At 44.8% G+C, this 27,568-nt stretch overlaps 3 protein-coding genes across 23 annotated transcripts; 2 read left to right on the forward strand and 1 right to left on the reverse strand.

Moving 5' to 3' along the window:
* The first annotated feature begins 1,299 nt into the window (after positions 1-1,299).
* Positions 1,300-8,267, forward strand: ncaph2 (non-SMC condensin II complex, subunit H2). Its single transcript, XM_037121757.1, has 20 exons — positions 1,300-1,452; positions 2,436-2,579; positions 2,685-2,786; positions 2,865-2,926; positions 3,013-3,094; positions 3,468-3,524; positions 3,677-3,756; positions 3,843-3,991; positions 4,759-4,886; positions 4,971-5,054; positions 5,136-5,199; positions 5,273-5,374; positions 5,459-5,503; positions 5,880-5,950; positions 6,116-6,230; positions 6,342-6,434; positions 6,545-6,594; positions 6,721-6,822; positions 6,913-7,062; positions 7,671-8,267. The coding sequence occupies exons 2-20, from the start codon at positions 2,472-2,474 to the stop codon at positions 7,797-7,799; spliced, it is 1,773 nt and encodes a 590-aa protein (XP_036977652.1). The 5' UTR covers positions 1,300-1,452; positions 2,436-2,471; the 3' UTR covers positions 7,800-8,267.
* Positions 8,268-8,639: 372 nt separating this feature from the next.
* Positions 8,640-11,714, reverse strand: LOC119032522 (protein SCO2 homolog, mitochondrial). Of its 6 annotated transcripts, none has more exons than XM_037121835.1 (4): positions 11,452-11,714; positions 11,041-11,137; positions 10,868-10,951; positions 8,640-9,886 (listed from the first exon to the last, which is right to left on the reverse strand). In XM_037121835.1, the coding sequence occupies exon 4, from the start codon at positions 9,864-9,866 to the stop codon at positions 9,048-9,050; it is 819 nt and encodes a 272-aa protein (XP_036977730.1). In that variant the 5' UTR covers positions 9,867-9,886; positions 10,868-10,951; positions 11,041-11,137; positions 11,452-11,714; the 3' UTR covers positions 8,640-9,047. The 6 variants fall into 6 exon arrangements, with proteins under 6 accessions (XP_036977730.1, XP_036977728.1, XP_036977729.1 ...); XM_037121833.1 differs by lacking the exon at positions 11,452-11,714 and adding an exon at positions 11,390-11,451 and having other exon boundaries at positions 11,046-11,137; XM_037121834.1 differs by lacking the exon at positions 11,452-11,714 and adding an exon at positions 11,390-11,445.
* Positions 9,648-27,176, forward strand: LOC119032499 (coiled-coil domain-containing protein 136-like). 16 transcript variants are annotated; one of them, XM_037121770.1, is made up of 15 exons: positions 9,648-9,786; positions 10,892-10,960; positions 11,077-11,155; positions 11,843-11,880; positions 12,627-12,706; positions 14,208-14,309; positions 15,712-15,944; positions 17,368-17,637; positions 17,725-17,799; positions 18,059-18,358; positions 20,006-20,123; positions 20,284-20,509; positions 20,689-20,823; positions 23,797-23,911; positions 24,871-27,176. In XM_037121770.1, the coding sequence occupies exons 7-14, from the start codon at positions 15,893-15,895 to the stop codon at positions 23,899-23,901; spliced, it is 1,281 nt and encodes a 426-aa protein (XP_036977665.1). In that variant the 5' UTR covers positions 9,648-9,786; positions 10,892-10,960; positions 11,077-11,155; positions 11,843-11,880; positions 12,627-12,706; positions 14,208-14,309; positions 15,712-15,892; the 3' UTR covers positions 23,902-23,911; positions 24,871-27,176. The 16 variants fall into 16 exon arrangements, 15 of the variants coding, with proteins under 15 accessions (XP_036977665.1, XP_036977670.1, XP_036977667.1 ...); XM_037121772.1 differs by having other exon boundaries at positions 9,651-9,786; positions 10,889-10,960; XM_037121767.1 differs by lacking the exon at positions 9,648-9,786 and adding an exon at positions 9,944-10,388 and having other exon boundaries at positions 10,889-10,960.
* The last annotated feature ends 392 nt before the right edge of the window (positions 27,177-27,568 follow it).

The raw sequence follows: 27,568 nt of genomic DNA on the forward strand, positions 1-27,568 counted from the left end.
CACACACGCACACGCAGGGTTACTGAGTACACACAGGGCCGTTTCCAGGATTTCAGGCCCCTGAGGTCAGCCCCTCTCTGAGCATGATGGGTGCTGGAACTGGAAGTTCTGCAGCGGCCTATAGAACGGGCCTATAACATTATAACACATGCCGAATTTACAAGAAGGTCCAAATAATGAAATTGTCATCAGAAACAGTTCTTCTCAAAGTTTATAAAGTTTCCCTCAACCCGACAACTCTCAAAATTGAGCGACTTTTTAAGGGAGTCTGGGGACGGTCTCTCTCTCCTCCCCCCTTGCTGTTCTCATTTCGATGTAAATGATTGTAAATATCATCAGATGTGATCCTATGACGTCACTGACCTCCCCTCCCTGTTTATTTATTGATCATGAACTATATTTTCTGAAAGATTTAAATCAAATCTTCTTTCACTGGAACTTTTTCCATAAAACCAAGTGACTGAGACAGAAACCTGAAGGAGGAGCCGGTGACATGTGGCCATTGTTACTGTATTGTTCTGTGTTATTACAGTGACTGTGTGTCTGTTCATATGGACCCCTGATAACCCGATCATGTATCAATGATCACCACCAACAAGGATTCCTGCACTGTGAGGGCAATAAAATACAACAGAAGTCGGACAGTTTCTCATTCATTCATTATTTCAATGAAATCAATTTGAAATAAGCACTTTTATTTCTTTCTATACAGTTTGATCAGAACACTTGTATTGTACAGTGAACCCAGTTTTACTAGAACTGTATTGATCCTGACGGATTGATTATGCGTGTTTCACCCACAGGACGTCCTTGTGTGCATGGTCCATGAATTTGAGTGGATATGCTCATTAAAACAAACACTGAGCTTCACTGATCAGCGCTGACTTCATGTTACATCACATTACGACCTTCACTGAGCACATTACTGTGAAACAAGCTGCACAGCGCTGCCCGGCAGACACAGACAGAAAACAGGCCTGTTCTCTGACTCTGGATCTGTTTCTTATGTAAGCACATTTTTCTAGAGTGAAAAGGTGAATGTTTGAAAAGTGTTCATGAACGTCAATGATTTGATTATGCTTCAGTTAAATGAAGGTCAATATATGGAAGGCCTTAAGCTAAAGAGAGTCCTGATGCAGAACACTTCATTTCAGATTAATATGTATTTTGTCATTATATGTAATTATTGATCCGAGTTTTAATCACTTTAATGTTGCAGCTTGTTGAAGCGCTTGTTGATTATTCTATAGATATCTACATGATATTAATACACTCTATCTGTTGAACACTCCGGTGCAGCAGGTGGCGCTGTGGGCAAGTGTTCCGCCATCAACCGTAGAAGAAGAATCTGAGCGGCGAAGAAGAAGTTAGCGCGGGTGTTTTGACCAGTTAGCTAACAGCTACAAACAGTTAGCGGGAGCTGAGAGACCGCCGCTCGCTCGTCTCATCACCGTGAGTTGTTTTTAATGAAGCGACTTTAACCTTTAAAAGGATCGACATATTATTTAACACCGTTTTATGAACAGTCGGTGAACATGACGGTTAGAGTAACTTAGTAATGTAGCTGAAAGCACCGTTTCCGTCTGCATCAACAAGATTGACGTTCGGCTAATTTGTGATAAAATGAATCATTTCTGTCGTTGTTTTCGGTTTAAAGTAAACTTCCATCCGACAGAAAAATAGTTGAGACACTTTACGAATCTTTTGGATGTTTTGTTGTGTTCGGCGCATGATTCAACTCGTCCAGCTGTTAATATTTCCCACAATTTTCCGTTATTATCGTGACTTTAATGTGAACGTTGATGAGTTCACAGCGCTGTATAATATTAAGAGAAATACCGAGAGATTTAAAATGTCATGACTTTAGTACAAACTCATCTCAGACTGTTAGAAACGTTTCACTTCAGGTAGTTTGCCTGACAGTTTTACATAATGTTCAGCTACTACAAGTGACTTAAAATGTCTGATTTTAAATGGAGTTTGTCATTGCTACCAATCACAGTTTGATAATATTGATTTAACACTGATATAGGCTCTTAGTTTGTAACTGATAGTCTGTCTAATCTGAACTAATGCAAGTTTTGGAAAAGTTCAATCTGAGGTACTCATACTAAACTTGTATTTGATGTTTTCCTCCAGACTGTTTCAGAGGGAAACACTGTGAAGATGAAGTGTTGAAAAAGTGTTAACACTACATTAATATTCAAACAGTATGAAATAACATGTGCATGTGTAGGGGCTACACATGTATATGAAGTAGTTAAAATGAGCTCCTCTTCAAGCAGCTACCACATTAAATATCTGCTTTGATTAGAATGATAAAATGAAAGAAGTCCAGTCACGTGATATTCACTCAGTGTCACTTTATCAGGAACAGGTGTGAACTCTGTGGGAGTATTTTTACATGGTGACGATGTCGTTTTCTTCCTGTGAAGGTGTTTCTCCTCACAGAGCGTCACAGTGAGGCTGTCATGGAGTCCACAGAGAGCAGATTCGCTCACCTGCTGCAGCCAATCAGAGAGCTCACCAAGAACTGGGACATCGACGTGGCGTCAGAGCTCAACGACTATTTAGAAGAGGTAAAACTTAAATTATCACATCAGAAAAAGTGGACTGTCATGTTCAGAGTCTGAGCTGAATGTGAAGCCTCAGGTGAATAACCGGACCTGTGTCTGTGTCTGCAGCTGGATGACATGTGCATCACATTCGATGGAGGGAACACCAGGCTGAACTTTGCAGAAGCGGCTCTGTTGATTCAGGGCTCAGCCTGCATCTACAGCAAGAAGGTCCATTTTAAACTCAGCACAAATAAAACCAGTGTGATCTCAAGCAGCTCAGCCTGAACGTCTGTGTGTCTGTTTCAGGTGGAGCTGCTGCACAGTCTGGTTTACCAAACTCTGGAGTACATCAACGACAAAAACAAGAAGTGAGACATTCGTCAGGTGTGATTGAATGATTGTATTTCTGATAAACAGCTTAAGGCAATGATGTTTTTCTCTTTGTTTCTGTCAGACGGAGCAAACAGACGGCAGCGTCTCAGGAGGACGGTGCGGACGGAGCAGCAAGCAACCATGATGTCGACGATGTTGCTGTGGTCAGAAATAAATACTGACTTTTCTTTAGATATGTCTTCATCAGGTCAAAATGTTTAGAAATAGTAAATACATCCACATATAGTTGGGTTAAAATTGATGTTCCGCAACATGTCCACAGATCACTTAAATTAACAGAATTTTGAATGGAGTTTGGCTCAGCTTCATTACATGATGAGTCCATATGAAGTCATTAACTTGACACTTCAGTGTCAAATTTGGTAACTCGAACACATAAACATCAACTTTTTAATAATTACACTTATAGTTCTGTTTATCAACACTGATGACTCTGCTCTACCACTGTCAGAAGGAATTCTGGGTAATGTAGGAAATCACTGAACTAATCAACAGTTGCCTGTTTATCTCCTTCAGTTCACTCCTCTGGACCTTGATGTCTCCGATGAATCACAGAAGGCCGAAGCCCACACAGTCAGTTCATACCTGTCTGACTCTCTGTACAGTTCATACCTGTCTGACTCTCTGTACAGTTCATACCTGTCTGACTCTCTGTACAGTTCATACCTGTCTGACTCTCTGTACAGTTCATACCTGTCTGACTCTCTGATCTGTCTGCTGCACAGTCGGCCTGTGTCGCTCCTCTTCCTCCAGAGTCTCTGATTCCTCCTGAAACTGCAGAGAAACAGAAACTTCCTCTCATCAGGTCAGTTTGTCTTCACGTCAAGTGTTTTTATTATGAATCATGTCAGAACTGTGAAATGTGATGTCAGTCGTGTGTCTGTGTGTCAGTGTGAAAGGGGAGGTCCTGTGCAGTCTGAAGGACTTCAGGATCAATATCTTTGTCCCTGGAGATGAAGATCTGATCCTCCTCACGCTGGGATCAGCCGCTTCCAGACTTCTGCTGGATGAACGTCCTGCAGACTCGCTGCAGCAACAAGGTGCACGACCGACATCCAGATGACAGAAATTAAACTTTAACAGAAGCTGAGCAGCAACAAAACACCTCAGACACAACCGACCATCAGAAACATGGAGTATTGATGAGGAAGATATCTGTTACTTTGAGACAAAAGTACATATCTCATTATCAGAAATAAGGTGTAACTTTAGAAATTAAGTTTTAATACTAGAAGAAAAGTACAAGTACAGTAAAAAACAAACATTTAGGTTAAATTAATTGTATTTAATAAAATCATCATTTCTGTATTTTTAAGGTCTCTGACTTTATTCTCATGAATATATTTTATAAAATCAGGACTTTATATTGAAAATATTATGGCTTTCTCACTAAAATCCAATTTAATTCTCATGATTCATTTCATGGCTTACACTTTACTCTTGCTGCTACTTATGTTCTGACTTTCTCAGACATTATGTAACTCTGAATAATATTTCTACTTTTACATTTTCTCAAACAATTGCAAAGTTTGATTGAACACTTCCAGAACTCATCACATGTTTTAGAAAGAAAAAAGTAAGAGAAGAGACAGAAGAATTTTTCACTCCTGATCATCCTGCTGGTGAGAATCATTAACAGGAGGACGGATGAGATGAATCAACATTTAAAGGGTTTATTTAAGGGACCAAGTGTGAGTCAGAGAGTACAAACTGACCAAATGTCATTAAAAACTGCACAGTTATAAAATGCTCCTGAACTGAATGTGATGACACCTTCACCTCTGAATGTTTTAATGTCTCCGTCCAGACGCTGCTGCTTCAGTCCTCGCTGAGGTCGAAGATCACGGCGGCGATGCTGCTGATGGTTTTGTTCCTTTAGAAGAGAACCACATGGAGTTAGACCAGGACCTGGAGGAGCACGTGGACCGACACCAGGTCTCAGTACGGATATTCTTAACAGTCCCATTAAGACTGTGTTCTCTTCTGAGTTTTAACCTGTATGCTTGTCCCGTCTGTCAGGCTCCGTGTGAAGGCCGGATGATCCGAGAGAGACGGCAGGTGGAAGGCGACAAACTGAGAAAGAAGGATGAGTCGAGGCCGGCGGTACGTTCTCCATCCTGAGAGCAGAGAGACATCGTAACTGTCTTCCCTGACTCACTGACTGTTGTCTTTCTTTGGTCTCAGGTGAACGTGTGGGCGCTCCATGACCCGTACGCTGAGCTCGGGGAGGACAAACCCTTTAAATCAGGTGAGCTACTGGACTCAGCTGTTTGTGGACCGCCGTGTTGCTCTCTTTGTTCACACAGTTGTTTCCTCTGTAGGAAAATGCTACAAGGTTCCTGAAGGTCTGGACGAGGGTGGGAAGAGGAAAAGGAAACGGCCGGCTTCACTTCAGGACTTCAGGAGCTGGTTCAGAGGGACCTGTGAGCACGGACCACGTCTGATCTGTTCTGTGGTGACGATGTTTCACTGAGGATCCACTAACTGCTGTGTTTTGTTTGTTGCAGTTGATCCTCCAGAGCACAAACTAAAAAACGGACCCACGTTTACAGGTAACATGTCTGTTCCACTGACGTTCCCCTGAGTCTGTTAAATACATGAAGTCATGATGTTTACAACAAGAATGAACTGACTACATGTGACGTTCCAGTCACACATGAGTGAAGACCAGAACCACTTGTTTTCTGTGATAAAAGAGAAAGTTGAGTGGATTACGCTCAAATACAACCAAACCTCATTCACAAAATTGCGTGTTTTGAAACAGCGGTTTAACATGAATTCTTCATGTGACGCCAAGTTAACTGAGTGTGTTTCTGCTCTGAGTGAAGAGAGTAAACACTCACATCTGATCTGCAGACAGGAAACTGATCGTCTGTTTGATCAACTGTTTACCTGAAACCAGGTCTGATTCTGTTCGTCTGGTTTCAGACCTGAATTACATCTACATGAGCACCATGAGGGACAAGCTGAAGACCAGGAGGAGGATCTACAGGAGAGCGGTGTGTGTGTGTGTGTGTGTGTGTGTGTGTCTGTCTGTGGATTATGATGTCACTCAGGGTGTGGTTAACGATGTGTCATGTGATGTCACTCAGGGTGTGGTTAACGATGTGTCATGTGATGTCACTCAGGGTGTGGTTAACGATGTGTCATGTGATGTCACTCAGGGTGTGGTCGTCTCTGATGAGGAACTGAGGCGGACCTTCCTGCAGCCAGAGGAGGCGGGGCCACATCAGCAGGGGGAGGAGCCTGTGGATGGATTCAGACACCCTGACCTGCTGGGTACCTCAGCTCCTCTTTAAAAACTGTCTTCTTGGACCGACTGAGACTCTTTCACTCAGATGTTCCTGAATGTTTCTAATATAAAGTCTGAAATAATCTAACCTAAAAAAGGTGGAGATGATGACAACTCTGACAACGAACACGAAGCGTTTCCTGATGACGGTCCAGCAGAGTTTGATGGAGGTCCAGACTTCATCCCAGCAGGTAAAACACACACCTGCAGGTCTGTCTGTGGTTCAGATACAAACAACTAAACACAACCACAGTACAGAAACACACACACAAGTTGTGACACACTGTGCTTGTGTGTGCAGATGCTCAGAGAGATGAACTGAGTTATGAAGATCTGGTGAAGCTGCGTGTTGTAAGTGATCAATACATCCACTCAGTACTCACTAACAGACCTCTGATCAGTGAAGGTTGTGATCTTTCCAGAACATTTTGTGGACTCTGTGTGTCTGTGTGTGTGTGTGTGTGTGTGTGTGTTCAGGAGCAGCTGGTGGTGAGCAGCAGAGACTACACTCAGGAAACTGCTCTGTCTCGACGAGTCAAAGACTGGGAGGACAAGATCCGACCAGAGCTGTCTCTGCAGGTAAACACACCTGAGACAATTTGTTCTGACCCATCGGGTCATGTTTGAGGCGATAACCTGCAGCCTCACTGTTCCTGTGGTGTCTTACAGGAAGAGCGTCCGGTGTTTGACATCCACGATTATGGCGACAGGATCGTCGGCTCGCTGAGCGTCGTCGGTCAGCGCAGATCGTTCGCCTCCATCGTCGCTGGATTGGACAACTTTGAAGCCTGCAAGTACCTGCTGGCCTCACTGCAGCTGGTAAACACACACACACACACACACACACACACACACACACACACACACTGATATAACTTTAAAATTTGCTTTTTGCTTGTTCTGTTGCTGTTTTTAAAACTAAACCGATCAGAGGACAGAAAGTTAATCTGCTACAGTTTTTACATTTTAGCTTTTAATTCCTTGCTGCTGCTTTACTCTTAATGTGGTTGTAAATGAAAGTGATCCAACAGAAGTGGGGAATCACTGTGGACTTTAATTCTCCCGTTCTCTAATTGTTTCATCTTTTTAGGTGTTTTCTTAAAGGAACAGTTCACACAGAACAGTTCTGGAGCTTCACAGTAAAACAGAGCTGCAGCGTTCTGCTGAACAACTGAAGCAGCTGAGACTTGATTTAAACATCAGATGTCTCCATCAGCTCGTCTGCTGTGATCAGTCTGCAGCAGAGAACACATCACTAACTGATCTCAGACCAGATCTACACCCACCTGACTTATATCATCAGGAGGGAGGAGAGGATGACTGAGTTTTTACTTTCTGTGTGAACTGTTCCTTTAAACTGCAGTGTGTTGAGCTTTCTGGGCCACCGTATTCAAGTGTGTGTGTGTGTGTGTGTGTGTGTGTGTCAGGCGAACGACTACACGGTGGAGGTGGACAGCGTCGCGGGTCTGGAGGACAGCGTGGACTCGATGGGTCTGACTCTGCTCAGCACTCACAGAGCGACGGACAGATTCAAAACTCTGACGGCTTCAAACTGAAACACAGACGATGAAATGTTTGACTTCTTTACTGTAAAGCTCTTCTGTTCTCTGCTCGTGTTGTCTCGTCCTTGGATTCAGCTCATCGTTGAATCATGATCTGTCTGTTTTAAGGTTCTGATCAGAAACATGATGATAATTATGCTGACGTCTTTCTTGAATATGAAGATCTGTAATAAAAAAAATGTCCATTAACTTGTTTGTTCATCACCAAAGAAAATAAAGAGAGTGATCCTCCGTGTCTGTCCAGCGGAGACACACAGGACAGCCAGACTTAAAGACTCACGTTTTAGAGGACAGACGATGGACGCTGAACGTTCTACGTGTTGAAAGATGAAATGAATCCCTCTGCTCTCACCTCCACACAGCGACCTCAGGGTTCACTGATTGATGCTGAAGCTCTGGAATATCATCCAGTTTATCTGTCATGTTTCCAAAGTCAGAAACAATCTGAATAAAATCTCTGGTTTTATTCAGAGACAAATGTTTTGATATTTGAAATGAAGTGATCTCATCCTGACATCGAGTCGTGATCTATAAAGTGAACTGACGCAGTGAGTTCTGTGAATAAATCTGTAAATTTATTTAACATGAACATGTTAGAAGCTTCAACCGTCTGGAAACCTTCTAAGATTTAATTTCAGGGGGCTCTCTTCAGCTCTCTATGGACCATTTGTAACAACAACAGATCATAGCGCAGTCCAGCCCAGCTAATCAATCAATAAATCATATCAGCTACAAGCTGCACACGTTTCTATCAGAGAACCAGGAAAACCAAATATGTCGGCACCTCCTTGTTGTTACTTCCTGTTTGTGAACACACTGACTCAAACACACACACTGATACAAACACACACTTTTATTTGGCAGCAGATTTTCACTCGTCTTCCTGTGTGACAGGAGGCTCAGCTATCAGAGACTGAAACACTTGGAGTGGGCAGAACTGTGCTGCAGTTGACCCAGACGGTTACAGGAGAAGTGTTCCGTTCAGTCAGTTGTTTGTCCATTCTGGGCTCCTGTAGAAACCCGGCGGACTCTGGAGGAGGAGGAGGAGCTGCTCCATGTAGAGATACGTTCATCTGATGAAAACATCTTTCTGAAGATCACAGTCATTTACAGACGCTCCTCTATCCGACACATTGGACCTTCAGTCTGACAGAATCAGCTGATGACTGGTTCTGATGGTGTGACTGCCTTGAAATGTCTCTTGCAGCTCACAGTTTCAATATTTCAGGACATATTTTGACTTCACAGTTTGACGTAGTTGTTGATGTGGTTCCTGATGCTCTCTGTGATCTGCTCCTGGTTCTTCATCCTGTTGTAATAATCCAGGAACAGCCCGTCAGGACTGATCAGGTAGATCAGGATGGTGTGATCCACAATGTAGTCCCCGTCCTCGTCTTTGGGTCCGGGGCTGGCGTACACTCTGTAGTCCCGCCCCGCCTCTTTCACCTCCTCTGATGTCCCCGTCAGTCCAATCAGACGGGGGTGGAAGTCTTTGACGTAGCGGGCCAGCGCCGGTACGTCATCCCTCTCTGGGTCCACAGTGATGAAGATGGGCTGGACGGGTGGCAGCAAGGTGTTCTGGTCCAGAGCCGACACCACGGCACTCAGCTTGTCCAGCTCCTCAGGACAAATGTCGGGACAGTGCGTGAAGCCAAAGTACAGCAGCACCCAGCTGCCCAGGAAGTCCTTCTTGGTTCTGCGCTGCCCCCTGTGGTCCAGGAGGCTGAAGTTGCCCTGACCCAGAGCCACCTGCTTCAGCTGCTCCACACGCTGCTGCCGCAACTTCTGCTGCTTCTCCGAGTAGACGTACAACCAGGCGGAGAGCAGACCGCCGCCGAACAGCAGCGTGACCACCAGGCGAGTCCTCAGCTTCAGTTTAGCAGATCGAACAGACGGGTTCTCACCCTGAGACACAAAACACCTCTGAGTGAGCTGAGGGAGACGAGGACGATGAAGAAGTCGGACCTGCTGGCTCTGTGAGGTCAGTGCCGAAGAGACCTGAGGAAGACTTCTCAGGAGTCTTCCTCCTGCACGCAGATCACCCACAATGCACCTGAACATCTTCAACTCCAAACGTCCTCCTGCACCACAAACACAAGATCACACAGGAGTCGATCAGATCGCTCACACAGCAACAGCAATAAGTAACAATACTCCATTACGAGTCCTGCATGTTTAATGTATTTAAACATTACATGTAATGTCCACTCAGTGTTTCAGTTATATTTTATAGTGATCATATGTTTTGTATATAAAACTTTATTTGAAAGACTAACATATAACAATCACATAAATGTAGCGTGGCAAAATAAATATATTTCTCTCTAATATGACGCAGATGTATCACAGCATAAACTGAAAGTACTACAGTAAAGTAAAAGTACACAACTTGAGTACACGTTTACTATAGACTGCTGCAGCACACAGCACCGCCTCTAATCATCTGCGCCATCTTGGATTGTGTTAAATGTGCAGACTTTCACCTGCAGCGGAGGAATAACGAGGCTTTGTGTCACTTTAAACCCTCCTGACATCCACACAAGTGTCCCTGAACAGTTAGTACACAGGCCGACCTTCACTTAGGTGGGTTTATATTCTTATATTCATACGATGAGCTACGTTTATTTACTCTTAATGTCAGAAAGTGCAGCTCCACTCAGCGAACCGGACCGGACCGTGATGGACCGAGGCAGCACAGCTCGGTCTGTCTGTCTGTCAGCGGACTGTGCTGCTTCCAGTGCTGACATGAAGAAACACTTCATTAGTTTAAAGCTAACAGATCACAACAAGGTCAACATCAAACTCAGCCTGTGAAGCTACTGTGCGGAAGTCACCTCAACCTGCTGCAGCTGTAAGCTAACGTTTACTGACCGGGACGTTAGCAGCTAACGGGTTAGCTGCTAGCTGTTAGCTTTAGACGAGTGTGAAGTGTAGAAAAGATGAACTGTACCTTCAGTCTGAAAGCAGCCGGCCAGCGGTCACACATGTAACTGACTCTGAGCCACAACACAGACCCACATCTACACACCGAGCCGGTTGTACAACACATGAACTGTATTTACCTGAGACTCGGTTCTGTTCAGCAGATCCGACCGAACAGACAGGAAACAGCAGGAGGACACGGAACCACACGGAAACATCGTCGGCTACAGAAAGTAAGTCATTTATTATGTAGTTATTAATCAGATATTGAACATCAGAAATGAAGAGTAAACTGACAGAAATGTAGATTCACAAAACTCTTCGCTCAGTTGTCGGTTGGTGTCCGCAGATTCGTGTCAGTCCTGACTGGAGCTGCAGGGCGGGAAGCTTCCACAAGATGGCGCCTCGACCTGCACTCAGAAACAAACGTGCATCTAAAACATAAATATACTATTTTATCAGCACTAAGATCTAATAAGAACAGGCGTGTCTCATTAAGCCAGGGAGGGAAGACATTTCTGTATTGATTTTGGATCCTTAACTCACATGACCTGGAAGCTACTGACGCAAACGTTACACTTAGTCATTGTAAAAATTCATAAACAATATGAGAAGTTCTTTAATGTTGAATGCTTTCCACTGTGATTCGTCCCTCTGCTCACCTGGAGGATGCTGATCACATCAGAAATGACTTTCAGGGGACGATGTTGTGGATGTTTCTTACCTCACACAGTCACAGGTGCATGCTGGGGGTTCGTCCCCGTGGTGACGGTATAATAACGTCCCTTCTTCCCCTCTGTGTCTATTTCTGGTGCGTCTCTGTGGACACTGAGGGACACGTCTGTAATTAATCTGTCCTCTGTCTCTCCGGTCCTCTCACATGCTCTCTGGTGCAGGCAAACCTCTCTCGTCCTCTGCTGCTGCTCTCATACTTAATTAATGAAGTCACACACACACACACACACACACTCACACAGACACTGCAAGGTCAATAAAGATTATATTATATTATAATAAAGATTTTAAGAGTAAATCACATGTTGTACTGAAGCATCTGTGTTGTGTGTTCTTGTGTTTAATCAATATCTAATATCTAATATTATATTATTTTACAGATGTCTTCACACAGACTGGTTCTGACTATTTAAACCAGGTCAGTACTTACACACATTATTTTTAAAGCTCTGATCTAAAGTGAATATTCATGTTTATGACTCGTCGGTTGTTCACTGCTGTCGTGTTGCCTTGTTGTATATTTACCTTTTAATACATCTAAAGTTGTAAATATTGTATCAGCCTGGTACTGTCGATGTAATATTGCATCATATTGGGTATTAACGTGCAGTATTACATCTCACGGTTATGTGTTATTGTATAACGCTGTGTTGTATCGTGTAACTTATGGTGTTGAATATTAATTTATCTTAAAGTAAGATATGTATGCTACGCTACTTTACCCATCTGATTGTATTAGCTCTGTCCAGATAGCCACTTAGCCCAACTGCTAACTGAGCTACTTGCTAACAGCAGCTACAGCAGAGAGTATAGCGAGCAGCAGTCAGCAGGATGTATTGGAATTTAATTACACCTTGAAATATGTTATTATTTTTCCATTATAAATGTATTTTACTGTGTTGCATATTGCATTCTTGGTCTCGTTAACGTATGTTATTTATCTAAGCTATGAGATCGTATCACCTCATTATTACAGTTTTGTTTTAATGTTTCTTACTTTAATGATTTGTGACCCGAGTTAACGAGTCTGACACGTTCGCTGAACTGATTTTATCTTTTATATCTAGTGTATTTCACATCGTTTGATATCTTAATCTGTGTGTTGAGTTATTAATAACTCTATTTAAGCCTTAATGTTATGAAGGTGTTTTCTCCTCTGTTCAGTCCTCAGGTCATCACTCTGAGAGCTGCAGGGTCTCTTCACGTCCTGGATCCTCCAGAACAAAGTGAAGCTGAGTGTCTCTGTGAGCCTCTGTTGGCCCGTTTGAAGCCGTTATATAACTGATTCTGATTCTGCAGAGACACAACACACTGTGCTGAAGGCTTCACACTGCAAACCTGCTATCAGCAGTAACACAACATCACCAGACTCCATTAACAAACGTGGTGATTTTAAGAGTTATTGAGTTAAAACAAACTTTATAAACTCTGTGAAACTCTGTCTCTGACTCATTCTGCATTATTTGGACCTCCTTGTTAATTCAGCAAATGTTCTACATGAACTTCTTTCTGTCTTTGAGTAGAAACATGGAGTCTGTTTGTCTCAGTGATGGTCGGGTTTGTTTTACACAGAGCAGGAAGTGACATCACATCAGGTTAATATCAGCTGTGAGCTGGCTGGCTGTTGAGACACTTGAGCCCAAATTAAACTTCCTGAGTTGTTAATTAACTCTCTGTTGGTGTTTCAGCCCCTTCTGGCTATTTTTTGACTATAAGTCCTTTAAACAGCCTCAGATGTTTCCAAATGAAGTGGTTTCATCTGTTTCCTGTTGACTCTGATAAAAGCAGGACGGCCTCGCTGGTGTTTCTGCTCTCCTCTGTCTCCTGGCTCATCACGGGGGCCTTTAATGTTATCCAGCCTGGATTTGTGTTGCTTAGCAACTGCTCCAAGTGAGCGAGGTGATGAGAGTTTGCTGCATTTCCATTTTTATCAGCAGGAGTTTGTGAACCAGAGCGTCCTGCAGTGTGTGTGTGTGTGTGTGTGTGTGTGTGTGTGTTACCTGGTGTTAAATCACACCTGCAGATTGTAACTACATTTCATGTTTATGTTTATAAATAGATAAAGTCGACACACTCGACGGGTGTCTGCAGGCTGGAACCTGCAACATGCAGGTTTGATGAATATCTGGACTGTTGGGGTTCAGTTCTGTGGTCACAGGAGAGTAAAGTGTGACTGAATCCGAACTGAATGTATAAATATTCATAAAAACAAAACTTACTGCTGCCCACAATCCAACCAAACTAACCAAACTCCATCTAATAATCTTGTGTTTTTAGGATTCTTTGTTGATTGTTAACTTCAGACACCAGATGGAACACAAAATACAAACTTTCTGTAAAGTGTCAGGTCTTGTTGTGACCCCGGGTGTGATGTCATCAGTCTGATGTTATCTATCTATCTATCTATCTATCTATCTATCTATCTATCTATCTATCTATCTATCAGGACGACTTACTAAACCTGTTTGTTTGATTCTTTGATGTTTCACAGACAAAACTAAATAACGACTAAATGAGATTAATGGAAGCTGCAGATATTCTTCATGTTCTTCACGTCAGGAAACAGTTAATGAACCACGTCACAGAGCCTCATTGTGTATTCAAGTCATGGCCTGTGTGTGTGTGTGTGTGTGTGTGTGTGTGTGTGTGTGTGTGTGTGTGTGTGTGTGTGTGTGTGTGTGTGTGTGTGTGTGTGTGTGTGTGTGTGTGTGTGTGTCGTGACGTTGCTCTGCATCACACTGAGAGACGAGCAAGGCTGAGGAGGAAATATAGGACAGCAGGAGGAGGAGGTCTGCAGCGAACACACCGAGTCCACCAGACACACAGCAGAGCAGCTCATCTGCACAGGTACGTCTTTACCTGTGTGTGTGTGTGTGTGTGTGTGTGTGTGTGTGTGTGTGTGTGTGTGTGTGTGTTGATGATCTCTGCAGCGGTGAGACGACATATTTTATATCAGAGGACGAACACAAAGGAAGGTCAGCTGGACTCTGCAGACGACATCAGCTGATCAGAGCTGAGCTAGAGAGTAACTGAGTATTTTTACTCAAATACTGTTTACATGCAAATTCTGAGATACTTCTCCTTCAATTGAGTATTTATGTTTTCTGCTACTTTCCAGAGAATAGTTAATATTAGTGACTTTGAAGGTTCAAAATATGTATAATTGATATTGGAACCAGTGAGCAGAGGTCAGCTGAGAGTCCTGAGTCTCATCAGGTTCTTCTTCTCTCTGTTCTTTAAGTTAACAAACATATTTTTATATATAACAAAAGGTTTTATCATATTTCCTTGAAGACAAGCCGGCTGTCAGGCCGGGGGACAGTGGTGAACTGCTGGTTGTTTGTTTGTGCGTCGATGTCACATGTGATTACATGCAGATTTGTGTCTTTTCAAGTCAAACAACGTGAAAAAGCTGAACCTGCAGCATGAGCAGCTGCTCAGAGCAGATCCAGACCTCCTGGAGGAGTAAACACCTGGAGTTTCATCAGGTTCTGTTCTGATCCGATGGGAGTTCCCTAGAGGAACCTTGGTGATTTCTCCCGTTTGAACATTTTTGGAAACATTTGCGATGATGTGAGAACAGAAATCTGACAGAATCAAGTTTCTGACATCAAACCGACACAGATGCCTCCGTCAGCATCAGCACTAAATATACAGAAAGTATTCAGAACCTTTCTTTAGTTTTCACGTCGCTAAAATCCTTTAGATTTATTTATCAGTCCTCTGCAGTAACAATCGTCCTGTCATCCATCGATCAGACTTTATTCACACGGCAACTCTAGAAGAGAAAACAACTACAACTCCCAGAGTGCATTTCACCAGCTCATCACAGAGCGATGCGCTCCAGTGATGTCAGAGGACCTCACTGCTGATAAAACTGAGGAAACGTCACGAGTTCACTGCTGCTGAGGCTGATGGGTATTGTAGTCTTTACAGACGGACACGAGATGAATTGTGTCGTGAATTCATCATCCAGCAGATTATGATTCTGTTTTCACTGGGCAGAGAACGGTGGAGCTGTCACGGTTCCTCCCCCCTCACCCCTCCTCCTCTCTGTCTCCCCCTCACCCCTCCTCCTCTCTGTCTCCCCCTCACCCCTCCTCCTCTCTGTCTCCCCCTCACCCCTCCTCCTCTCTGTCTCCCCCTCCTCCTCTCTGTCTCCCCCTCACCCCTCCTCCTCTCTGTCTCCCCCTCACCCCTCCTCCTCTCTGTCTCCCCCTCACCCCTCCTCCCCTCTGTCTCCCTCCAGCTTCAGGAGGATGGAGGTGCTGCAGCGTCTCAGTCTGCCCGGAGCGTGAGGAGCTTTGCTGGCTCGTCCTCCTGGTGCTGCACCTCCTCACCACTCTCGTCCTCCTGGTGCTGCACCTCCTCACCACTCTCGTCCTCCATCTGTCTGCAGCTGCAGCGTCTCTCCTCCATCGGACCAGAACATGGACGGACTCCGGCTGCCGCCCGTCATCGAGGAGGTCCTGGACCCGTCCGGTCAGTGTGTTTATGTCATCTGTCTGCTGGAGGTCACAGTGATGATGTCATGATCTGAACTGCAGTTAGAATCAGACGTAATCTTCATAATTCATTCATTCATTCATTCATTCAGCCAGTCACAACTCAGACTTACACTGTGACACTTCCTGCATGTTTCACAATAAAAGCCTCTGAGGGACAGCAGTATCCTGTCTGCCTCAGAGAGAACATGTTTGTTTTACATCATCTCCTCCAAAGAAACAACCACAGAACATCAGACGTGTCCGTTTCCAGCAGAACTAAACCAAAGACACACTGAAGTCTGATGAAATCCTGAACTGCAGAATCTGAGCTAAACTTACAAATATTCATAAAAACAAAACTTACTGCTGATCACAGTCCCACAGTTGCATTAACTGAGCATCACTCCTCAAATCAAGGTCCAGAACCCAGACCAGGTCCTCCACTGGGTTCTGTTGCTGAGACCATTTAACCAAACTCCATTTAATAATCTTGTGTTTTTAACTTTAAACATAAAATATGAGCCTTCTCTAAAATGTCAGGTCTTGTTGTGAACCCGGCTGTGATGTCATCAGTTCAATGTCATCAGACAACAAAGATGAAACAAGACGACAGATGAGATGAAAACACAGTGAGAGGACTGATGACAGGAGGAAGAAGACCACAGTGATTATTGCCAGGAGACCCGACCAATCAAAAAGCAGAAAGGACCTGCAGGAAATGAGCGAGCAGCAGAACTGCAGTCAGAATATGATGACATTTATAAATATCCCACAGCTGATGTGTTAATCAGTGATAATCTGTGATAATCAATACATTCAATTAATGATGAGTGAGATCCTGAGCTGAGGATAAAGACGAGTGTTCTGCTGAGTCACAGCAGAGGATCTTTATTGATCCAAACATCTGAGACAAGAATGCATCTGATGTGATGTCACTTCCTGCTCTGTATGAGACAAACAGACTCCATGTTTCTACTCAAAGACAGAAAGAAGTTCATGTAGAAAATTTGCTGAATTAACAAGAAGGTCCAAATAATGCAGAATGAGTCAGAGACAGAGTTTCACAGAGTTTATAAAGTGTCTCCAACTCAACAACTCACTAAACTGACACATTTGTTAAGGGAGTCTGGTGTTGATGTCACTGGTTCAGTGAAATTTGTGCCTTTGTTTCCTTTATATTTTCGTTTCCTCTCTGTGTTGTTGTTTCCTCTGTTGATGAGTTTCCTCCACCTTCACGTTGTGTTCCTCCATCACCACTAGATGGAGCCAGATTTTAACAGACTTTCTGATTTTGGTCCAAAATCAAACTGAACCTTTGTCACTTGAGTTTAATCACAGTGAGACCGTGTCTTGTGTCATTGATAGAATCTGATCTGTGTGATGGTGACCGCTGCTCTTTGCTCTGTGTTGACGTGAAGACGAGCTGTGTGAGCTGAAGGTGGAGAAGCCCGTCATGTTGGGGGAAACTCTGACGGCCAAAGAGAGGGAGTCTCTGGAGGAGAAGGAGGAAACGCTGCAGGAGGAAGAGAAGGAGGTGACGGAGGAGAAGGAGGAGGAACACGGAGGGGAGAAGGATGAAGAGGAGGACCTGGAGGAGCTGAGAGCTCAGGTGTTGCAGCTGCTGCTGGAGCTGGACGAGACCAGAGAGGTTTCCCAGCGACATGAGGAGAGTTTCCTGGAGCTGCAGGGTCGGTGGCTTCACTGCACCTCCGTTATCAAGTAACGTATCGATTGATTTATTGATTTCTCATCAGTTCCTTCTTCTCTGATCTCAGGTCTGTTAGAAGATGAGCGACTGGCGAGCGCTCATCAGGCCGAGAGCTTCACCAGACAGATCCAGAGACTGCAAGGTACAAACTCAAGACACTGTTCGTCAGTTCTGTAATGGAAGAGTTCTCCTCTCCTCTCTGACTCTGTTCGTCACTGCAGACAGAAGAGAAACATGAGAACAGTTAAAACTTTGTCTTGATTCCTGAATCATCCAACATTAGAAGTTCTCTTCAGCGTCACATCTCATGATTCAGGAAAAGTTCTTCTTTCTCATGTACACAGAAATATAGAAGTGACCTGTTCAGATGTTGCCTCCTCCTTCTCCTTCTCCTCCTCCAGCTCAGCTCCGGTCAGTTCAGGAGGAGATGGACAGTCTGGAGGAGGAGAAGGAGAGCGAGTTGGAGGAGGTGCAGGAGGAGCTCCGCTCGGCGCAGGAGGAGGTGCTGATGCTGCAGCAGGCGGCTGAGGAAGCGGCAGCGGAGAGGGAGAACGACATTGCCTCCCTGCAAGAGGAGCTGTGTCGGATGAGGGCGGAGCTTCAGTGTCTCCACGCCACGGCGCAGGAGTACGAGCTGGAGATCACGACGCTGAGAGCTGAAATCAACATGAAGAGCCAGAACAAAGACGCTCACAGACCCGGTAACTGTCTCTGGGTACTCTGTTAATCTGGTACTGATCCGTTCGTCCTCCAGTAAACAAACTATCAATCGCAGGATTTCATCAAATAATGATTCAGCTTCCTCATATGGAGTAGGGAACAACTGAGTGTCAGTGTTTGACTGTCAGTGTTTGACTGTAGGGAACAACAGAGTGTCAGTGTTTGACTGTAGGGAACAACAGAGTGTCAGTGTTTGACTGTCGGGAACAACTGAGTGTCGGTGTTTGACTGTAGGGAACAACAGAGTGTCGGTGTTTGACTGTAGGGAACAACTGAGTGTCGGTGTTTGACTGTCGGTGTTTGACTGTAGGGAACAACTGAGTGTCGGTGTTTGACTGTCGGTGTTTGACTGTAGGGAACAACTGAGCGTCAGTGTTTGACTGTAGGGAACAACTGAGTGTCGGTGTTTGACTGTAGGGAACAACTGAGTGTCGGTGTTTGACTGTAGGGAACAACTGAGTGTCGGTGTTTGACTGTCGGTGTTTGACTGTAGGGAAAAACTGAGCGTCGGTGTTTGACTGTCGGTGTTTGACTGTAGGGAACAACTGAGCGTCGGTGTTTGACTGTCGGTGTTTGACTGTAGGGAACAACTGAGTGTCGGTGTTTGACTGTCGGTGTTTGACTGTAGGGAACAACTGAGTGTCGGTGTTTGACTGTCGGTGTTTGACTGTAGGGAACAACTGAGTGTCGGTGTTTGACTGTCGGTGTTTGACTGTAGGGAACAACTGAGCGTCAGTGTTTGACTGTAGGGAACAACTGAGTGTCGGTGTTTGACTGTAGGGAACAACTGAGCGTCGGTGTTTGACTGTAGGGAACAACAGAGTGTCGGTGTTTGACTGTAGGGAACAACTGAGCGTCGGTGTTTGACTGTAGGGAACAACAGAGTGTCTGTGTTTGACTGTAGGGAACAACTGAGTGTTGGTGTTTGACTGTCGGTGTTTGACTGTAGGGAACAACTGAGTGTCGGTGTTTGACTGTAGGGAACAACTGAGTGTCTGTGTTTGACTGTAGGGAACAACTGAGTGTTGGTGTTTGACTGTCGGTGTTTGACTGTAGGGAACAACTGAGTGTCGGTGTTTGACTGTAGGGAACAACTGAGCGTCGGTGTTTGACTGTAGGGAACAACTGAGCGTCAGTGTTTGACTGTAGGGAACAACTGAGCGTCGGTGTTTGACTGTAGGGAACAACAGAGTGTCGGTGTTTGACTGTAGGGAACAACTGAGCGTCGGTGTTTGACTGTCGGGAACAACTGAGTGTCTGTGTTTGACTGTCGGGAACAACTGAGTGTTGGTGTTTGACTGTCGGTGTTTGACTGTAGGGAACAACTGAGTGTCGGTGTTTGACTGTAGGGAACAACTGAGCGTCGGTGTTTGACTGTAGGGAACAACTGAGCGTCGGTGTTTGACTGTAGGGAACAACTGAGTGTCGGTGTTTGACTGTAGGGAACAACTGAGTGGCGGTGTTTGACTGTAGGGAACGGTGTATCCAATAAGTTGTGGTTTAACATTGACATCCACTGAAAACAACTTTGAAATCGAAACAGTAGTTTATATTTGTAAAGTAACCACAGCTATCAGATAATTGCAGTAACTCTTGATTATCAGCCATTAAAAGGTGAGTGTGTTCAGGTGACGTGGGTCAGCTGAAGGAGGAGTTTGTCTCTCTGACGGATGAACGTCACACTCTGACCAGCGACAACAAAGAACTGAACAGCAAACTGGAGCAACTGCAGCAGCAACGAGACACGTGAGTGGTCCAACCAGCTGTCAATCACTTTGTAGCAACACTGACATCATCACATATCTGTGTGTTACAGTGTAAACATTCAAAATGGCAGTTCTGCATCAACACCTCCACATTCTTCTGAATGGACCTGTTCTGACTGGTGTGTCCTGCTGGTTCACAGGTGTGATGATGTGTACCTGGCAGTCAGGGTGGAGGGCGACACTAAGCGTGAGCAGGACGACCAGGTGAAGGCCGACTCTTACATCACCTTGTCTCAGTGTGGTCCTGAACACACAGAGGATCCGGACTCCTCATCAGTCCAAGAGAAGGTCTGCAGCCCGGAGATCAACATCCTGAAGGTCCAGCTGAGACAAGCCGAGGAGACGGCTCACAAAGTCCAGAGTGAGGTAACTGCAGCACTTATCACCAGCTGCATTCAGTTCACACAACTTTAGAGTAAACTGCATCAATATCTCATAGATGTTGTGTCAGTATCTTTTCTGATTGCTGTTTGTTGTTCACGGCACCAGGTACAGAACCCTGCTGGTCTCACTGATTAACCAGTTCAGCTCTTTCTGTCTGTCAGTGTGCTGGTTTGAAGGGTGAACTGGTGGAGCTGCAGCAGCTGTACGACAGCAGCCAGCAGGAGCGGGTGGCGCTCGAGCAGGAGCTGCAGCGCTGCAAGGCCGAGCTACAGAAACTGATGGGCAGTAAGTCACAGGTGAGATGCCAAAGCTCAGCGGCTCAGGTGCGTCGGTACAGCTGTACAGCACGTCACTTACGTGTGATTCAGTTTGAATGAGCTAAAATGTTCTTGCAGTTGGTGCATCAGTGCTCTTGGTTTCATGTGACCTACAGTTCAGGGTTAAAACTTCAGGAGTCAATAAATGAAAATCAAGTAATTGTTGAATTTCTTCATAAATCCATGAAGGTAAGTGTGATGCAGAACACCTGTGAAGAATCTACCTAAACACTCAAACCTGTTTGACGATATTCTTCCAACCCATGATCGTCACCATGAAGTCTGTCTTTCTGTGCTGTGTGCATGTGGGTGGAAAACAGCTTTGCTCAAACTCTCTGTGGACGCCTCATCTGTCATTTTACTTTCTGGTTTGCAGTCGGTGCTCATGTTGCTGGTTTCTGAGCGTTCTGTTGTGAGCTTCTTCTGAACATCTGTCGCTGCTGGGCAGTTTGTTTTCTGCTCAAAGTAGTCCTCTTTTTCTTTCTACTCCTGCTCTACTGACAGCTTCCTCCACACAGCTTCCTCCTCACAGCTTCCTCTACACAGCTTCTTCCTCACAGCTTCCTCCACACAGCTTCCTCCTCACAGCTTCCTCCTCACAGCTTCCTCCACACAGCTTCCTCCACACAGCTTCCTCCTCACAGCTTCCTCCACACAGCTTCCTCCACACAGCTTCCTCCTCACAGCTTCCTCCTCACAGCTTCCTCCTCACAGCTTCCTCCACACAGCTTCCTCCTCACAGCTTCCTCCACACAGCTTCTTCCTCACAGCTTCCTCCACACAGCTTCCTCCACACAGCTTCCCCCACACAGCTTCCTCCACACAGCTTCCTCCACACAGCTTCCTCCACACAGCTTCCTCCTCACAGCTTCCTCCTCACAGCTTCCTCCTCACAGCTTCCTCCTCACAGCTTCCTCCACACAGCTTCCTCCACACAGCTTCCTCCACACAGCTTCCTCCACACAGCGTCCTCCTCACAGCTTCCTCCTCACAGCTTCCTCCACACAGCTTCCTCCACACAGCTTCCTCCACACAGCGTCCTCCTCACAGCTTCCTCCTCACAGCTTCCTCCTCACAGCTTCCTCCACACAGCTTCCTCCTCACAGCTTCCTCCACACAGCCTTCTGGAAGCATCAAAGTTTCAAATATCAAGTGATGAAAAAACAGTGACACATACTGACAGTCAAGGTCCATCTGATTGGCTGATAATGTATCACGTGTCAATCATCTCCTGTTCTGTCCAAACTTCCAGATCTGGATTATGTTTGCCTGACCTCACTACAGTCCACTAGTCCTCACTGGACTAGCATGACGAAATCTTAAACAAGATGCCCCCCTCATTCCCCGAGCATTAAAGTCATGGTACCAGGCCTGAGACTTGGGACTGTCTTGTTTTGACTTGCATCAGACTCAACAATTGGCTTGAGTGTCAAGGTTTGAAAGAGAAATTCCACTTCCTGACCTGAGAGGTGGCTTGTGACTTTTAGAGTTACTTGGTTTGGGTCTTTCCTGTCTTGATTTAGGATTGTCTTGACTTGAGACTTTTATACTAGACCTGTGACTTGAGTGTCAAAGCTTGGGACTAAACTTGAGACTTGGCTGTCCTGACTCTGTACCAGAGTTTTTGAAATTTTGGATTTAGAACTGGATCTTGAGAATCAACATGGGATTGTCAGGACTTAACTAGTTATCTTGATTAGAACTTGATTTCAGTTGTTTGACTTTAGTGATTTGTTGTGAAGACTTCTTCCCAGACTGGAGATTTACTTGATTTGGGACTTGCCTCTTTGTGACCTCTCTTGAAGGGGGACTTTCTTGACTTGAGACCTGACTTTACTTATGGAACGTTAAACTATACTTCTGACTTGAGTGTCTGATCTTGAGACTGAACTTGAGACTTGGCTCTCACACGTTTGGACCTGAACTTTGGAACTCCTGACCTGGGTCTTGAGACTAGTCTAAAGACTTGAATGTGAAACTTGAGATATGGCACCTACCTGCCATCATTGGAACTTGACTTGGAAGTTGAGTTTAGACACAGGACCTACCTGCCTGAGACTCGACTTGGTACTTGATTGAACTGATTTGACACATGAACTTACCTGTGTCTTGGTACTTGAGTGTCAACACTTGAGTTTAAACAAAGTGTTGACCTGCCTGTCCGAAACTTGAATATGAACTTGAGACTTGCAACTTAATTTTGGACTTGCCACAACCTTTGTAACTTGGGTATCAAGACTTTAGACACATGTGACTTGCTGGTTGAGATCCAGGACTTGTCAGCACTTGAGAATAGCTTGGGACTTGCTTACCTGAGACACTTGGGCTTCACTGTCTTGACTTTGGACTATTGTGACTTGGGAATTATAAACCCACCCTTTGTCCCACCTCTGCTCCTCTCCATGATATCATTCACTATTTTCTCCAGAGTTGTAGTTTACCTCATGGCTAACTGTTACCCATACTGCATTGCTGCTGATGCTCCTAAGTTGATCCCAAAGGCAGTTCACACTTCAAAGTGTCGGCACAGATCTTTAAATGACGAGATGTTCCTGACTTCACCTGCTGGTGATATCTGCTGCCAGAGCTCTCCGTCTCGTCTTTAACCATCTCCGCTGTCCTTCTCTGATTGCCTGACTTTCTGTTTCCTCCCTCGTCATGTTTTCATCGGGTCGCTGTCACCTGTCCTTCACATGAACTTTACACAATGAACTTGATCAAATTCTGTGCAAATTTGATGGTTGTTGATGCTCGACCTGCCGTCGGTCCTGTCCTCTTTTCTTTTCTGTCCATTATTTGATCTGTTCTGTCTGGTTTCCTTGGCTTCACACTCGCTTCTCCTCCCGACACATTCTGACTTTATTATTCTGATTATTTTATGGCTTTTATTTTCTCTCACCACACTCCTCTCTCCATGCCTCCCTACACTCCTGCCTTTTGTCTTTTCCCCAGAACTGCACTCGTCCGTCAGAGCCCCCTGTTCTCTCCATCCCCTTCATAGGAATGATTGTAATAGTGGCCTTGATTTGGTGCTGGTGGGAGGAGCTGGCGTCCTAGAGGGGACCAGGTATGGCCACGCCCTTCTTTCTCTACCAGACGCTCTGCTTCTTTTAGCACTCGAGAGTGGCTGAATCATGTGGGACAACAGAGTCCCAGTGCAGGTTCAAGACCACAATTAAGTGAAGAAGGAGTAGTCGGTCTGACATGTGGTCAGCGAAGTCTGTTTGTCTTTGTTGTGAATGTCCAAACCGACAGTCACGTCCTCACTGACCTCCGACTGTGTCCTCTGTGGAGGCGCTGCACACTGATGCACCTCCTCAACCCTGAAGGAGACGTCACAGTGTGAAGTTCTGCTGTGCTGGAAAAGAAACGACTCTGTTGATCCAGGAGCGTCTGAAGGCTCGAGTGTCGATACGCAGCTGCTCAGAGGAAGAGGAGCTCCTCCTGTGTGTGCGTGTGTGTGTGTGCGTGTCTCAGTGTGTGTGTATGTGTGCGTGTGTGTATGTGTGAATGTGTGCATGTGTGTAGGCTAATTACTGACAGAACAAGCATGGGACAGATGAGGAATTTGTTATTATAGATAAAATATGATGAAGTCAAAGTTTCATCATACTTCTGACTTTGTCATGTTTCTGTTTTGGATTTTGTGAAGTCGTCCGTCACATTTGCGACAACCATCAGTAATGTTGACATTTACCAAATTAAACCCCAAATCGTCCAAATATGACTTAATATTGATATTCTGCTGTTTTCTTACGAGCACATGATAAATATCTGGTCGTTTCTTTCAGACATTTACAGGAAACTGCTGAACTTCTGCTGGTCATGACATCATGATCTCCTCCATCCAAACTACGAGCAGAAGTGTGACAGAAACTAGTTTATTATAAATGTATTAGAGACACATTAAATATCAGAACTAATAATAACTAATAATCAGATCACACCGGGATGATTGAGATCCATCACTGTGCTACTTTGTGAAATGTTCAGTTTGCTCGTCCTGACTGTCTGTCTGTCTCTCAGCAGAGTGGTGCTGAAGGCTGGAACCTGGCGGTGGCAGCGGTTGCCGTGGCAGCCATTGTAGTTCTGGTGGTCCCCAGCTTCACCAGGGCCTGAGGACTACACAGGAAGTGACCTCGCCGGGAAGTCTGGGATTGTGGGATCGCCGTCAACCATCCAGCGCCGCCCTCATACATGTCGCCGTCCTGCTGTCTGCTCGTTGCATCGCTGTGTTTGGTGGCCAGACGCTGAACGAGTCCTGGAGGCAGAAACAACAAGATCGTCGTCCATAAAGACTCTCAGCTCTTCCTGCAGGTGGTCAGTGAGGGATTTATTGATCGGCTAGCAGATTTTCAATCATCCGCCGTCCTGAGCCGAGAGTCCAACCAGAACTTACTGTTTTACATGTTTCCGAACTTTTCATGGTTTTCATAAGTGACCAGATGTCGATCATTAACAGTGTTTCCTGCTCGGCTGCAGGCGATGGGGGAGGAACTACTCTGATTACTTACTTAAAGTGTAAAAACATTACATAATAAAAGCACAGACGAGTCAAACATCGTCATCAAACATAACGTACTGAACAGAACCGGGTCGCTGAGCTGAAAACTTCTGTTTAACAAATAATCCTGAAGTACTGAATGTTGGTGCTGCAGATTAGAATCTGTTATTCATTAATAGTTAAACTTGTTGTCTATCACTTTAATTTTCATGTTACAAACTCACACATTACTGATTTATCTATTTTTTGCTGGTAAAGACAAAACAGAACCGTCAGTGGTTCTGATCCGTGGTACGAACCTAAACTAAACCATACAGCAGCGTGTCCTGTGGGTCCAGAGGTTCTGACATGAAGACGCCTCCTCAGAACCTCTGGACTTCTGAACAGCACTGAAAAATCTGTGGCCGCCAAATTCAAACTATCCTCATCTGTTATGGTCCAATATTGACTCTCCGTCCAGCTTTGGTGCGGTTCTGTTTGGCCTGAGCTGTTGATCACAGCTGGATCAGCAGAACTCACTGACTGACTGAAGTGGATGTGATCCGTTCTTCAGGCTCACGGCGGCTGTTTGATCACCAGCTCAGCTCAGTGACTCCTCTCTGATCAATCGATCATTTCTAAGTAAATGTGTAGTCGTTTCATTGATCAGTCCAACAGCTGACGTCATGTCGGCTCTGAAGTTTCTGCCTTATTTCTCCTCACTGGGCCAACAGAACATTTTGCACTGACAACTGAAATATTGTAGCAGAAACATTTGATGGTTTTAAATCATCGACTTTGCTTCCGTCCTGTTTAAAGCTGAATATTATCACAGATATAAAAATGACCATTATTGTGATGAACTGAACGGATCATCTTTGTTTGAGCTGCTCGTTCACAGACCAACAGAACGCGTCTGGATTCGTGTTGTCCAGAAGTACAATCACACTTTTTTGTTAAGTTATTTGTTGGATGAGTGATGACAGATTATTAGTCCTGACTGATCTCACTGTGCCGGTTAGAATCTTAGTATGATGAGGAGATTTATGTAACGCTGCATCATGATTCTGGAGACGGACGTTGTTGTGTTGTGATCTGAGGAGCTCGTCTCTCTCTGATGTCTCAGATCTGGTTTTATTTTGGCGGGTCGGATCAACACGGCTCATATTTGATATGTTTCAGTGTTTTTATGGATCCTGATTCATGTTTACATTTAATCTTTGACCAAATAATGTTCGAACATATCACAGATGTTAATGATCCTGTCTGTGATGGAACCAGGCATTTGGGTCAAGATATGCCGTCATTTGTGATGATTCATGTGATCAGTAACAAATATGGACCAGGAGAGTCGCTGAGTGGAGGGACATCTTCAAAATAAAAGAAGTTCCAGTTAAAATAGAAGCAGCAGCGATACGACACGGGTCAGAGTTCAGAGCAGAACCTTCTGTTCTGTGTTCTGAAGAGAAAAACACTGACTGTGATGAAGTGAAGGGCATTAACATGACGGAGCCTTCAACTAACTGTAAGAACATTAAATCAACTCATTATTTATTCAGTACTTGATGATTAAGTGATCCACTGATTGGGCTGACAGGTCCTGTGTTGTTCTACATCATCAGTAGCATGTGTCGCTAACAGCTGCTAGCTCTGCATGACCGTTCAAACTGTAGAAACTTTAATCAGTTCTGTAAATAACATCACACCATGAACACCATGAACACACCATGAACGCACCATGAACACCGTGAACACACCATGAACACACCATGAACGCACCATTAACGCACCACAAATGCACCATAAACGCACCATGAACATCATGAACACACCATGAACACCATGAACATCATGAACACACCATGAACACCATGAACACCATGAACATCATGAACACACCATGAACACCATGAACACCATGAACACACCATGAACACCATGAACACCATGAACACGCCATGAACACACCATGAACACACCATGAACACCATGAACATCATGAACACACCATGAACACCATGAACATCATGAACACACCATGAACACCATGAACACCATGAACACGCCATGAACACACCATGAACACCATGAACACCATGAACACACCATGAACACCATGAACACCATGAACACACCATGAACCATGTCAGCCTCTGATTGGTGCAGCGGATGATCAGTGCTGCTTCGTCTTCTGACGTCACTTCACTTAGGTTCAGATTTTTCTGACTACCATAATTTTGA

Source organism: Acanthopagrus latus, chromosome 14, assembly GCF_904848185.1.
Source record: "Acanthopagrus latus isolate v.2019 chromosome 14, fAcaLat1.1, whole genome shotgun sequence".
Classification (NCBI taxonomy): Eukaryota; Metazoa; Chordata; class Actinopteri; order Spariformes; family Sparidae; genus Acanthopagrus; species Acanthopagrus latus.